Source organism: Typopeltis vanoorti, chromosome 9, assembly GCF_054136105.1.
Source record: "Typopeltis vanoorti isolate ZY-2024b chromosome 9, IOZ_Tvanoo_1.0, whole genome shotgun sequence".
Classification (NCBI taxonomy): domain Eukaryota; kingdom Metazoa; phylum Arthropoda; class Arachnida; order Uropygi; family Thelyphonidae; genus Typopeltis; species Typopeltis vanoorti.
Window position 1 is genome coordinate 80290068 of NC_143557.1, and position 13571 is coordinate 80303638.

The 13571-nt window shown below is 34.1% G+C and overlaps 1 protein-coding gene across 2 annotated transcripts in view; it reads right to left on the minus strand.

Annotated features, from left to right (window-relative positions):
• Sf3b3 (splicing factor 3b subunit 3) overlaps positions 1–13571 on the minus strand; it is a 300761-nt gene that overhangs the window by 188581 nt on the left and 98609 nt on the right. For both annotated transcript variants that reach the window (XM_090398423.1, XM_090398422.1), the window contains exons 12-13: positions 5851–5923; positions 1319–1470 (exon numbers count right to left, since the gene is read on the minus strand). In XM_090398423.1, the coding sequence (XP_090254549.1) occupies positions 1319–1470; positions 5851–5923 (225 nt within the window). The remainder of the gene's footprint in view (positions 1–1318; positions 1471–5850; positions 5924–13571) is intronic.

The window sequence follows — 13571 nt, forward strand, 5'->3', positions numbered from 1 at the left end:
CATATGGAATAAGAGAGAAATTAGTCGGAACAATAAATTAGCTGTATACAAGACAGTGTTCAAACCAGTTTTAACTTTGGATCTGATAGCTGGGTCAGAAGTAAAACACTTGACCAAAGACTAAAGACCACAGATATGAGAGTCCTGAGAAAGATTAGAGGCGTGAACAGATGGCATCAATGACAATATCATATTAAAAACGAGGATATTAGGAAAGAACTTGACATTGTCAGCATCCAGGAATGCGTTAGCAGAGCTAATCTCAGGTGGTATGTTCACTTAAACAGAATCGGTGAGGAAAGATTAGCAAAACAAGTGTTCTCTGCCAAGATATAGGTGGATTGATACAGTACAAAGTGCCTTAGACAATAGAAATGTAAGATCTGATAATATTGGAGTCTTGACAAGTAACAGACTGATTAAGGAAAATTGTAGATAGGCAGTTAGTAATGATATAAATTTTTCATGTAGTACTATCATATCCTGTACACCCCTTGAGGGTACATGGCAGGAATTTGATGATGATGATGATGATGTTATTGTTGAAAGATATATCTTCGTGCTGGTTCAGGACATGAGAATATGCAGGAGATTTAAAAAAAGGAAGTGATCACCATTTGATTTTCAGCAGGATAAAACTTAATATCATATTGACAAGAAAAGAGTGTAAGAAAGTTGAGCTTTCAGGGGTAATCTGTAAAATCAAATATAAATAAAATATTCAAGAAATAATAAAAGCATTTTAAAACAAGAAAATCTTATTGACTAGGTTATTGGTGATAGTGATATCTTTATATTGGTTCAAGACATAAGAATATACAGGAGATTCGAAATATGAAGTGACCACTATTTGAGATTCAGCATGATACAAATGAATATGATAATGAAAAGAAAAATATGTACAAAAATTTTAAAATCAATCAACATTAAACAGCTTTCAGAAGTGAAATGTAGATTCAAATATAAAAATATTATTCAAGAAATAATGAGAGCATTTGAAAACAAATCTGGTAAACTTCGAAGAAACTATGACTAATTCAGTCAGGAAAACATGTGGCAAAGTTATTTGCAGTTTTGAGTAAAGATATTTCTAATGAAACAACCACTCAATTTCTGAGCAAATGATATATAGTTAGAAGTGTCTTAGAAGACAGAAATATAACATTGACAATATTGGAGCATAGGCAAATAACCAGCCAAGTTGAAGGAATATCAATAATTAGTAAAAATGTAAGCTTATCATGTAGTACTATCATTGCCTATCCTGCAAATTCCATATTCTATATATATGGAATTTGATAATAAAAAAAACTTTCACCTGAACAAGTGCATCATCACCAATCTGAGCACAAGACAGTGTTGGAGTTGTTCCCAAAAATCCAGAGTCTGTAACTTCTTCCACAGTTTCCCCAATTGAAAGTACAAGAGTGGCATTAACGAAAGACACTATGATATACGCATCATATTCCTCTGAAGGAAAATAATAATAAAAAAAACTGTTATTAAAAAATGAACAAAAGAAACATTCTATAATATAAAAAAAACTGTTTCAGTTTTAACTAATAACAATCCAGTTATCATTTATCACCACAATTATTTGAAAATTTTCTAACCTAATTTTTATAACATTCTTCATGGAATTAATTAATTTTTTTAAAGAAATTATCTTGTCCCCCCCCCCCCCCACACACACACAGAATATAATATGACAAGGCCATCTAGGGATGTCATTTATTCAATACTAATAGTTGCACACCATGTGAAGGTAGGAAACTATTATTAAGAAACCATGGGTTGAACTGAACTATATAATAGTTCTTTCCTAGAGCTTTTGTAATACTAATTATGCATGCTAAGAAATTATCACAAATAAGGTCAAATGTTTTCACCAAATTAAAAAATTTCTGAATTTTCTTATAAGCTGTAGCATACTCCAATAAAGGTCTACAGTAAGTAGACAGCATAAAAAAAAAAATGAAAATAAAATTAAGTTAAAAGAATTTTTGAAATATGTACATGACAAAATAAGAGAAGAAAGAGCTGAAAACACAGGAAGTAGCAAGAGCAAGATTTCAAGGAGCATTTTTAGATTGTCAATGCCTAATAACAACAAAACAAAATGCTAAATTAAAGATATTTAATTCACAAAAGCAAAATTATCTGCATGCAACAAGCAAAAGGCATTATAATACAAATAACGGTGTAGAGATATATTTTAAAATGTTTGTATGCTGTTTTTGTTCACTTATTTTGAAATATAATTAACTAATTATTTGAAGCAAGATTAAATAATTATTTCAAATATTACCACTGAAGGGGCTTGAAAAAAAGCTCCATGAAAAAAGTCTCTAGAGCAGGGTTTCTAGCTTATGTAAAAAAAAAAATAATAATAATAAAAGGAACAAAAATCTAGCCAGAGAATAATTAACATATAGGTTTACAACATTTTTTCTGGATGGGAGTTCCATAATATAGATTTCTTCATTCATTTCTTTTGGAAAAATTTACCTATTTGATGTATTATTGAATTCTGTTATTTCTCACAAGCATATCAATGTGATGTTATTTATCACAAAAATCATGAACCACTTACAAATAGGATGACTCGCAGTATGCACATGTTTGCAATCTGCAAAGAAGTTGACAGGACATGTAATGAGCAGGTGCAAAAAAATGTGAAAAAGAGGCTTTTATAAACCAATTACATTCTATTAATACAAGTTACATACTGTTAAAACCTTAATAAACACAGGTGGCTTTCTAATTAGAAGCATGGTATATGAAGAAAATAAAATTTGTATTTTATTTTCTTCATATACCATATACCATCCTTGGAAACTGAGCAGAGTGTAGTTAGCAGGGGTATCAGGACTAATTTTTTGCTTGGAAGTGGTCAATGAGTGGAATAGGTTCTCACCCAGTCTATTGTGGGTGCCATGACTGTGAATGAGTTATGAGTTCAAAGCAAAGTATGATAGATACTGTGCAAATGTTGGATAGCACTTAGCATGATATTTAGGGCCTCTTCTGATGAATCTAAGGGGGGGATGAATCCATGGAGTAGCCCATATTAATAATAATAATATGAAAGTCAGTTGAAAGGCTGCTCAGAAAAGCAAGGCCCCTTTTAAATTTGTCAGGAAACTACTCAAACTGTAAAAATTTAATGACAAAAAAAAAAAAAAAAAAAAGATAGGAACCATCAATGTAAGAAGCATCAAATGGAAAATGAGATAGAAATATCAGAGGAATTGCAGAAATGCCACGTCAAATTGATGTTAGCAATAGCATTTAACAATAAATATAATAAATCTTTAATAGTGGGCAGTTTCATTCAGAGTGATTGGAAAATTAGAAAATGCATTATTTATAACTGTGACTCACAAATACCGTATGCCTATCATCATTAGTGAGCCTTTTCTGTCCATTGCTGGACAAAGGCGCTTGTTCTAAAGTCTATTCTATTTTGAGCTTTCTATGCCACTGAGTTCTAGCCATCTCTTTAATCTTATCCTCCCAATGTCTCTTTTTTTCTTCACAGAGTTCTCTTTTTGCAGATATGACTTCATCATCTGCGGTAAATTTTGTCCCATGAGATGACAGCACGTTTATTTTCTCTTTTGGTCAGCATTCAAACATTTGGGGACTCACTTTACTGAGAGTTTCTGCATGTCCGATGTTAGTGGATAATGATTCCAACTCATTCCCTGGATATCCCCAGAGCCTTTTGCAATGCTTTTGGCTTATCATCAAGAATAACATCAATGTTTTCAGGTGATTACCAAGGGCATCTGTTGTCTCAGGATGCCTAGTTTTACACTTGGCCATCCATCTGGCAACTGTTGGATATGTTGGGGCACAGTCTCCTAAAGTCTCACACAGAATTTGGTGAATCTCAGTTGCAGACTTTTCTTGCAGCATGAAAAACTTGATGACAGCCTGCACTTCTGTGTCTCTGAATTTCTTCAAAACCTCTGTAGATATGTCTTTTTATATATCCTAAAATAAAAAGAAACGAATTATTATAATTTGATGAAATATGGAAATTAAAGGGTTTTAAGACATGACCTTTCTTGTGGTTATATCAGTCGCTTAAATATCATTTTTTGTTCTATGTGTTTATCAGAACTTTTCAGTCCCCCTCGTATATGAGGAATCTGATAACTTCTTACAATAAGACCTGCTCAATGCCACTTCAATCTTTTAGTGGCTGTTACAATGTCTAGAAACTAGAGTGCTGCATGGAAGCTGTTATAAATCTGAGACAATATTTTTGGAGTGAGCAGTAGCAATGAAGAACTCTGAGCATTAAAAAAGTATGGCTGCATTAATGTGTAAAAAATTGGGAAACAGTTATTTTACACCCTCTGATCCAAAAAGAAACCGAACTTTTCGAAAATATAAGGAACTAGTGGCGGCATCTGTTGTATCTTTTTGTTGTCAAAAGCGGCAACCTTCATTAGTGTTTGTCAACTGTTTATGACATTTGTTTCCTTAGAAGCCAAGTTACAGTCCCAAGAGTGACAGTGTGTTTTGACGAACGGTCGGTCGTCACGATATTCATGCCGTACGCGATGAATTCTCGCTATAAATCGCTTCAAAACTTCAAGATAAAACTCACCATTGACCGTTTGGCCAGGCAGAATGAATTCTTTGTGGATAATGCCCTTGGAATCGTAGAAACAAATCAGCATTGTCTTTATTTTTGACTTCTCCAAGTGACTTTTTTTCGGATGCCCCTCTTCTGGTGGTCTCCACTCAGCACTCATGCTCATACTCAAAACACCACGTTTTGTCACAAGTAACAATCGTTTCAGGAAGTTTGAGTCCTTACAGTGTTCAATTCGATACAGTTTTTTTTTTTTGGTCATTGATCAACTTGTGGGGAACAAGTCATGAATTCAATTTGCGAAGGCCCAAACTCTCGGTCAAAATGTTGTGCACAGTTGATTTTGGAATCCCCGATTCATCTTCAATCAATCTCACAGACGATTTCGGGTTTTCTTTGATGAAATCATGCACTTTGTGGATGTTAACTTCGCTCAGTCCAGTTTTTGGAAGGCTCGGCTTTTCGTCAGTCCTCAAGCGTCTCATGACCATTTTGAAATCACTTAAACCACTCATAAACTTGAGTACGGGATAGGCATTCATCACCATATGCTTTTTAAAGCATTTGATGTGTTTTGGTAAAACTTTTACTAAGTTTTAACACAAAAGTCAATCACAGCTCTCTGTTTGAAACTCATTTTCCAACTGTTCATCAAAACACACCATCACTCTTGGTTCTATAACTCAGCTTCTAATGAAACAAATGTCATAAACAGTTCACACAACACTAATGAAGGTTGCTGCTTTCGACAACAAAAAGATATAACAGGTGGTGCCATTAGTTTCTTCTATTTTCAAAAAGTTCAGTTTCTTTTTGGACAGAGGGTGTAGGACTAACTTCAACTGAACAGCTAGAAGTTTTTTCTGGACTGTTTACTGTTTTGTGTATGGTAACAAGTGTCGGTCAGATGTTGGTTTGAAACCTAGTTGCATATATATATATATATCATTAAAATTTATGAATAAATGCAATACTTAAGTCTTTCAACTTTTACCGTATCAGAAAATGGGCAAGGAGAAGAAGGAGTGGGAGACTGAACTTTTACAGATCTGTCAACAATTAATGCAGCAAATATGATATAAACATTGATTTATTCAGAGAGAAAACTTAGCAAGGATCCTTTCTTTGAGGAAAATGATTAACCTAATTATTACTATTATTATTTTTTTAAACTTAGAGCACTCTCCATGAGATAACAGTAGAAGAATTAAAAATAGTTTTACAAAAGAATAATTGCATACCATCAGATTTTCTTTTAACTGTCCATACAGCATTTGGATTACCAGGCAATTCTGATACTGCCATTTCAGATACCTAATAAATAGCAAAATATTTACACACTAAATATTAACATAAAAACATGACATAAACAGCAATTAGCTTAATTTATGATACTCACAATGTTACAAACCACTGAAAACAAGAAGGGGGGGGGGAAGATAACAGCATGCATAACTGAAAAATGTATATTTATCATTTTAATTTTAAACTAGAAAATATGACATTTTTTCAGTTTTATTTTTTTTATTTTTATAGCAATTCCAACTGCAAAAATGAAAAATAACGGTATATTAATATTATGGATAGTCAAAGGTTAGAGATAAATTTGCCAAAACTGCTCCTCCATCCAAGCATGACTTTTTTTTTTTTTTTTTTTTGCTACTTTCAGAAATAAGTAAGTAAAGGTATCACGAAGATGATAAATGTAAAATGTTCACAAAATTATTTACTGGCTTGTTAAAATTTCCACTACAACAGCATCATGACACCTGAAACTCAATGGCAGTCCACAGAAGATAAAATCAGAAGAAAGGGTGAGAATTTTTTTTTCAAAATTGTCTTATTATAAAGAAATTAGACTTCTTTGCTACTGCTAACTTTTCTGAAATGATTAACAGATTAGTAAATATGAAAAAAAAAAAAAAAATCATGTGCAAATACAAAAGCAATGGTGACAAATGCAGCTGGCTAGGACTGGTGTTGTCACATGCTCTGTTATGTGGTCTTTCAGCAATGGCAATTTATCGGGATGATCCCCGATCAACACTGTCTTTTGTCAAATGATAATTCTCAGTGGTAACTGAGCAGGTCACAGAACCTGACTGGCGAATGTACTCAAAGAAGACTGGTCCAATGATAAACGAAGCTGTAAATCCACACCAGATAGTAACTTTGGGTGAATGCAAAGGAATTTGTTGGATGCATGCAGGTTTTGTGTAGTCCAGCAATTGTAGGTATTCACAGTTCTGTAAAGGTGAAAGTGAGTCTCATCTCCTCAAAGAATCGTTCACAGCCATGCAACATCCAACTCCACTTGAGCAAGGAATGTTAAAGCAAATGTCAGTCGACTTTCAAAGTCCTGTGGGCTCAACTCCTGTGTCAAAGTTATCTTAAATGGATAAAAATGCAAAATCTTCTGTAGAATTTTCCAGACAGTTGTATAATGCCCATCTGGAATAATACATACATTAATGTGTGTATTATTCCAGTGTTGATACAGCACATGCACTGCAGAAACCAACACTGTTATTCATGGTCTGCTTTACAAAGGCAGTAGCAACTTCATTCACTTGTTGTGAACTGATTGGTTTGCAACCTCTGGCAGGTCTACCATCCCATTTCTTCAACAATCTCCCCCCCCCCCCCCCAAAAAAAAACCCAGCAATCCTGTTTCTTTAAAACAACTAATCATTTGTTTCAGAACACATGGAGACAGTGGACATTGTCAACATTTGTTCAGGCGACGAAATTCAAGGAGTGTAGCAAGACCATTGAATTGTTTAGGTAGTACAGCTTCATGAGCAAAGCATGTTGGGGAAAGGTTAGTGCCATCACTGTGGACAGTATTGACAACCAAAATGAAGGGAAAAATCCCATCTTTATAAACCCTCCTGCTCTGCTGAGTTGAATGATATGCAAATTCCATGCGTTCGGTGTGTGACCCTGGTGGTAAATTTTGAAACTCCCCCATCCCCCCACCCTCAGATATCACTTCTACATGATGCACAATGTATTCCTGCAAAGTTTCGCAGTATTTCAATCATTGGATAGTGCTCTACAAGGCCTTAAACAGGGATACTCGAATTTTGATCATCCTGTATATAAAGCATATCAGAATCAACAGCTAGTATAAAATTAGAACATTAGGAAAAGGATATTCTAGCACTGAGAGAAGAATAAGGCAAGATCTGATATCACCTAGATTGTTTTCTGGTACATTAAATAAGATCTTTAGGAATGGTTCATGGGAAATGTATGGAAATAACATTAAAGAAAAAATCTCAATCATTTATGTTTTGCGTTCTGTTATCAAAAAATAAAGTACCAATTCAGGAAATGCTAAATGAACCTCGACAGAAAAAGCAGGAAAAAAAGGTTTAAAAATTAATATAACTAAAACTCACGACAAATTCGAATCAAACTGTAAAACATTAGCAAGTAATTCTATTGAAATTATGAATGACTATATTTACATCATCATAATTCTAATTATGGATATAGACCATATTGGTCTGTTCCGGTGTCATTATCCATCTAATATCTTTTTTTGAGGTCTACCCAGCCTTCTCTTTCCAATTGGTTTATATTTTATTATTTGTTTTGGATAGCAGCTGTTGGTCATTCAGTTTACATGTTCTATCCATTTTTGTTTATAATTGTTTAGTTTTTCTTCTAATGATTTTATTTTTGTTCTTTTAAAACATCTTTGTTTCTTTTTTGGTCTAATAATGTCATTTTGCAGTTCTTCTCATAAATCTCATTTCACTTATTTTTATTCTTTGTTTACCTTTAATATTTACAATATTACCTCAGACAATTAGTTAGCTTTAAGGAAAATAAAGATAAAAAAACAAATAGAAAAACTGCACAGGGACATGAAAGCATTTTGGCTGTATAAAGATCACTTATTAAATAGCTTTCTTTTAAAAGAAAGCTATTTAATGTGTGTATTATTCCAGTGTTTACCTAACCTATGGAACTGAGACATGGACATCAACTAAAAAACAGGTAGGCAGGTTGTGTGTGGCCCAAAGAGCCTTGGAGAAAAGAATGTTCAACATAACAAAAAGAGAGAATTAGAAATAAGAGAGAGAGTAGAGGAATGACTATTGGAGGATTGACAATTGACTGGAGTAGATGATATAAAGTGGTAAAGCATATAAATGAAGACTTGTTGGCCATATCAGCAGATTAACAGATGAGAGGTGGACAAAATTAAGCACTTAGTAAATACCAAGAGAAGGAAAAGTTGCCAAGAACAAAGTGAAGAGATGATCTACAAAAGTTTGACATTTACTAAAAACAGAAAGATCTGGAAAGTTCTTTTTGTCTTTAGTAAATGGATGCCTATATAGTTGATGGAAAGAAGATGAAGAAGATTAAGTTCACTTCAAGTACTAACAGTACCAACAATGTAGAGAATTTCTGCAAACCGGAAAAACTTGAAATTCATATATGATCTCTTCACAATTGATTGATGGGCTTTCTGAAGATTTTTTTTTTTTTTTTTTTTTTTTTTTTTTGTATATTTATCTGGTAGTATGTCCTTTCTCAAAAACAGAGATCTAACTTCATTTCTTCTGATAATATCCAGATCCTCAAACAAAACTAGATTTCTTTCCTTAGGCTAATTACAATGTAGTCATGATTATACTATTTTTTTGCATAATTTTTATATAACATGCCCTTATAAATAAAAGTGATAATAATAAATTATTAGCATATGAATAAAAATAACACAGCACCATATGTTCATACAGTCAAAAATTTCAAAACCAACTCACCAAATAATGATATTATTTACCCCAACAGCACTCACAAAACAGTAAATCAATAGTTTGACACAGCTTCATTTGTAGCTATATCAGCATGCTTACTTCTTAATTTACATGTCACTCTACTTTTTTTTTTATTGTACAATACAAGTTAGTTTCAGGCAGATGTTTTACAAAAAATTTTTTTTTCTCATGAGGCACATGTAAATTTTCATTACAAATTTCATTTAATTTTATCTTATGTTATTATAAAAAATTCTATTAATTTTATCTGCATAAAATAAGCTGACAAAATTTTACATTAGGCACTACTTATGCATCCCCCTGAATGTTAATGTAATTTTATAGGATAACTGTTCTTAAGCTGCTCAAATCTTTGCTTATGTGCATGTTTTAGGTACATAACCATGCACAAATCATGAATAAAGCAAATACTGCCCTGTTTCTACTTCTAGTTATTTGACTAGTGACTCTTGATTTTAATGATTCATAATTATCATTAATAACAATAAATTAACCAATTATGAAGTTCACTAATAAAATAAGTTCCCTCTTATATGTACATCTCTCTAAAAATTCTTGATGTCGGCCAGAAGAGGGTAAATTTGAGGAATTAATGAGTCCTCTCTTTTGCAAGCTCATTCCAAATGATTTTATCTTGCAGACTGTTCCTGCTTGTCATTTTTTTTATGGGTACCTGTACAGACACTCTTCTAATCATTTAATCCTATGACCAGATCCACTCTTATGCCCTTAGTGTCCTCCATGCTTCAAGTATTATCTCTCTCTCAGTAGGTGCATAAATTTCATTTCCTTCCTGCCATGTGATCTTTCCTACTTCCAATCTGTCTTCATAGCTGAAGTCTTCCATAATAATTACTCACCCTGCACTCAATGTATTAATTTGTGGATGCATGTCTTCCACATCATCCCTGTATCCCCCTACCCACCCACTTCATGGCAGCAACCAACTGATTTGTTCTACTGGTCTCAATCTCACACCAAACTGCCTCAAAAGAACTTCATCCACCTACCCGTCTCATGCTCTTTTTTGGTTGCAATTCATCTGCTATCATCAGTGGTATCGCTGTCCCAATCTTACATCACCTGATGTTAGCCAAGTTTCACATATGCCTTTTAACAAGGTTGCACTAACCAATGCCAAAATCTCCTCCCTCTTTTATTCCTTTTGGCATCAGTAGATAGAAATTGTAAAATCTCCTTAGCCCCCTCCCAAACCACCCTTACACCCTGAATTGACTACCTTTAATACTGTTGCTTAAGAGACTAGATTCTACATTTGTTGATCAGTCTCACATTCACGTACCTCATAGGTGCCTGCACATACCCACCTTTAGTTTTCCTCACTTCCTGGATACCTAACTCCAAATCCATTTAAGTACAGTCAGTCAGTCAGCATTATATAAATCCTTCCATCCATCAAATTCAGACCATAAGTCCACAAACATAATTTCTTCTGCACATTCTGCTTATTGATCAATTTATGATTAATACTATCCTTCTCAATTTGCCTTTATTCTATTCACATTGCCCTCTCTTTTCTTTTTCACATCTTCCAATAACTCCTTCAAATCCTCCCTAATAGAATACTTCTCATCTCTAAGGTCATTAGTACCAACCTAAACAATTAATTCTTTCACCTTACCTTTATGCATCCTGACAGTATCATTAATATTATTAATTTCTGCACCACCGGGGGAAAACAAGATTTTGTCACACTTTCATTAACTACTCTGATTACAAAATCTGCACACAAAATTATCTCACTGTTTTGTTTTGTTTCTCTTTTATTCACACGATTTGCTTTTTTCCTCTTCTCAGGATTACACATAAGCATGCTATTTCCTTATTGAGGTCTATTTTCCACACATTCAACAGTAATTCCAATATTAACATTTTTCAGTTTACCATCGATACCATCTACTGTACTATCACATGCTTTGTGACAGTACAGCAGACTATTCACCTAACAAGGATGTCTTGATCACCAGTGTTCTACCATGTATTAGTACCATACTGACAGTATCTAATTTCAACAAAGTCTTACTTAAACTAAGAAACTCAATCTGTCACATAATCCCTCAACCATCATACATATTATGCATCCAGTCAGAAAGCTGGCAATCATGTTGCAGAAGTCAAGGGACGGGCTAAATGTGGAAGTATAATAGACCCTTGTGCAAAACCCTGTCGCCTTGTATATATATATATATAAAGTCAACATCTGAGACATGTCAAATTTTTCCTTGGTGTTTGTCCATAGATAGGTGATATAAGTGAGTTGATTCCCTGTTGATTGGCAATGCTGAAATCTAAAATTGATAAACGATTTCCAAGCTAGAGATCATTTATCAGTTGAATGCTTCAAAGGTAGTATAGGAGTTGAATGCTGATGGTTATCTACATTACTTTAGAGAGAGAACTAAAGTAAGAGAAAGTGGGTGGTAGTTAGATGGTAAGGATTCATCATCCTTTTTAGGAATAGATTGTATGTGGGTTCATTTCCATACTTCAGGATAGATATTAGTGGAATATGGAAGTGTAAAAATGCAACACAGAAGGGGAAACTCAGGGCACACAACTTCAGGATGATTGGAGAAATGCCATCAGGGCTATGAGACCTTTTTTTTTTTGTATCTAATTTGAATAAAATTCTTAATTTCTTTCTAGTGAAGGATCAAAGAGGACATTTTGCGTGTTTGGAATGCTCGAGGACAGTAGGAAGGGTCAAACATACAGGAATTAGAGAAAAAGTAAGAAGCTAGGAGGTTGGCTTTTCTGCGAGTGATAATACAATAGAACAACTACGCGTAATAGTTGTGGGAACAGTGATGAAAGAAACTATAGCCAATGGCTTTGACAGGAAACTAGAAGGCATGACTGCCATTTGGAAGGAATGCAAGTCTCCTGATTTTAGCTCTTTCGAAATCCATTTTGGATGAGTTGACAATTTTCGTGCAGCTATTCCGAGCTTTAGTATAAACAGTAAAGGAAGACGGCGTTTTGAATGAGAGCCAGTTACAGTATTCTTCACTTGTACAGCCTTGGTGCACCTTTTGGAGAACGAAAACTTAGGGTTTGGGAATGTAGAGTGTAATGAGAGATGAATGTTTTCATCCTTATAAAGATTATTTCAGCAACACATATTTGGGTCAAAAGGATAAAAATACCCTAACAAAAGAAATGAGCCAAAGAAGTTGTGATTATCCCATTTGGCATTTTTATAATGCCCATATACATCACAGCAAAAATGGCTGTGTGCACGTTGCTCCATGAGGAACAAGATCAGCACTAGGTAAGAGTCTGAATTACCTAAAGCAGTGTTTCTCAATCTGTGGTCTGTGGGACAGGTGGTCCCACAGTCAATATGTGGGACAGGTGGTCCGCAGACAGACTTAAATTAATTAATCATCATCATAAAATTTCTGGCATGTACCCTCAAAGGGATGTACAGGATATGATAGTACTACATGAAAAAAACTACATCTTTACTAACTTCCTATCTACAATTTTTCTCCAAATCTTTCTGTTACTTGTCAAAACTCCAACATTATCAGATCTTATATTTCTATCGTCTAAGGCACTTTGTACCGTATCAATCCACCTATATCTTGGTCTCCCTCTGGGTCGTTTTCCTGCCAACCTGGCAGAGAACACTTGTTTTGCTAATCTTTCCTCTCCCATTCTATTTAAGTGACCATACCACATGAGATTAGCTCTGCTAATGCATTCCTGGATGCTGACAATGCCAAGTTCTGTCCTAATATCCTAGTTTTTAATATGATATTGACATTGATGCCATCTGTTCACGCCTATAATCTTTCTCAGGAATCTCATATCTGCGGTTGCTAGTCTTTGGTCAAGTGTTTTACTTCTGACCCAGCTCTCAGATCCATAAGTTAAAACTGGTTTGAACACTGTCTTGTATACAGCTAATTTATTGTTCCGACTAATTTCTCTCTTATTCCATATGAATTTATTCAATTGACTTCCTACCATACCAGCTTTGCTGATTCTGTTGTCTATTTCTATATTTAATTTACCATCTTCACTAAAAATCGTGCCTAAGTAGCTGAAATGTCTTGTTCTACAGGTTCTCCATTCACAACACAGTTGACATTTTCAATGATTCTGCCTATTTTCATTGTTTTTGTCTTTTTATTGCT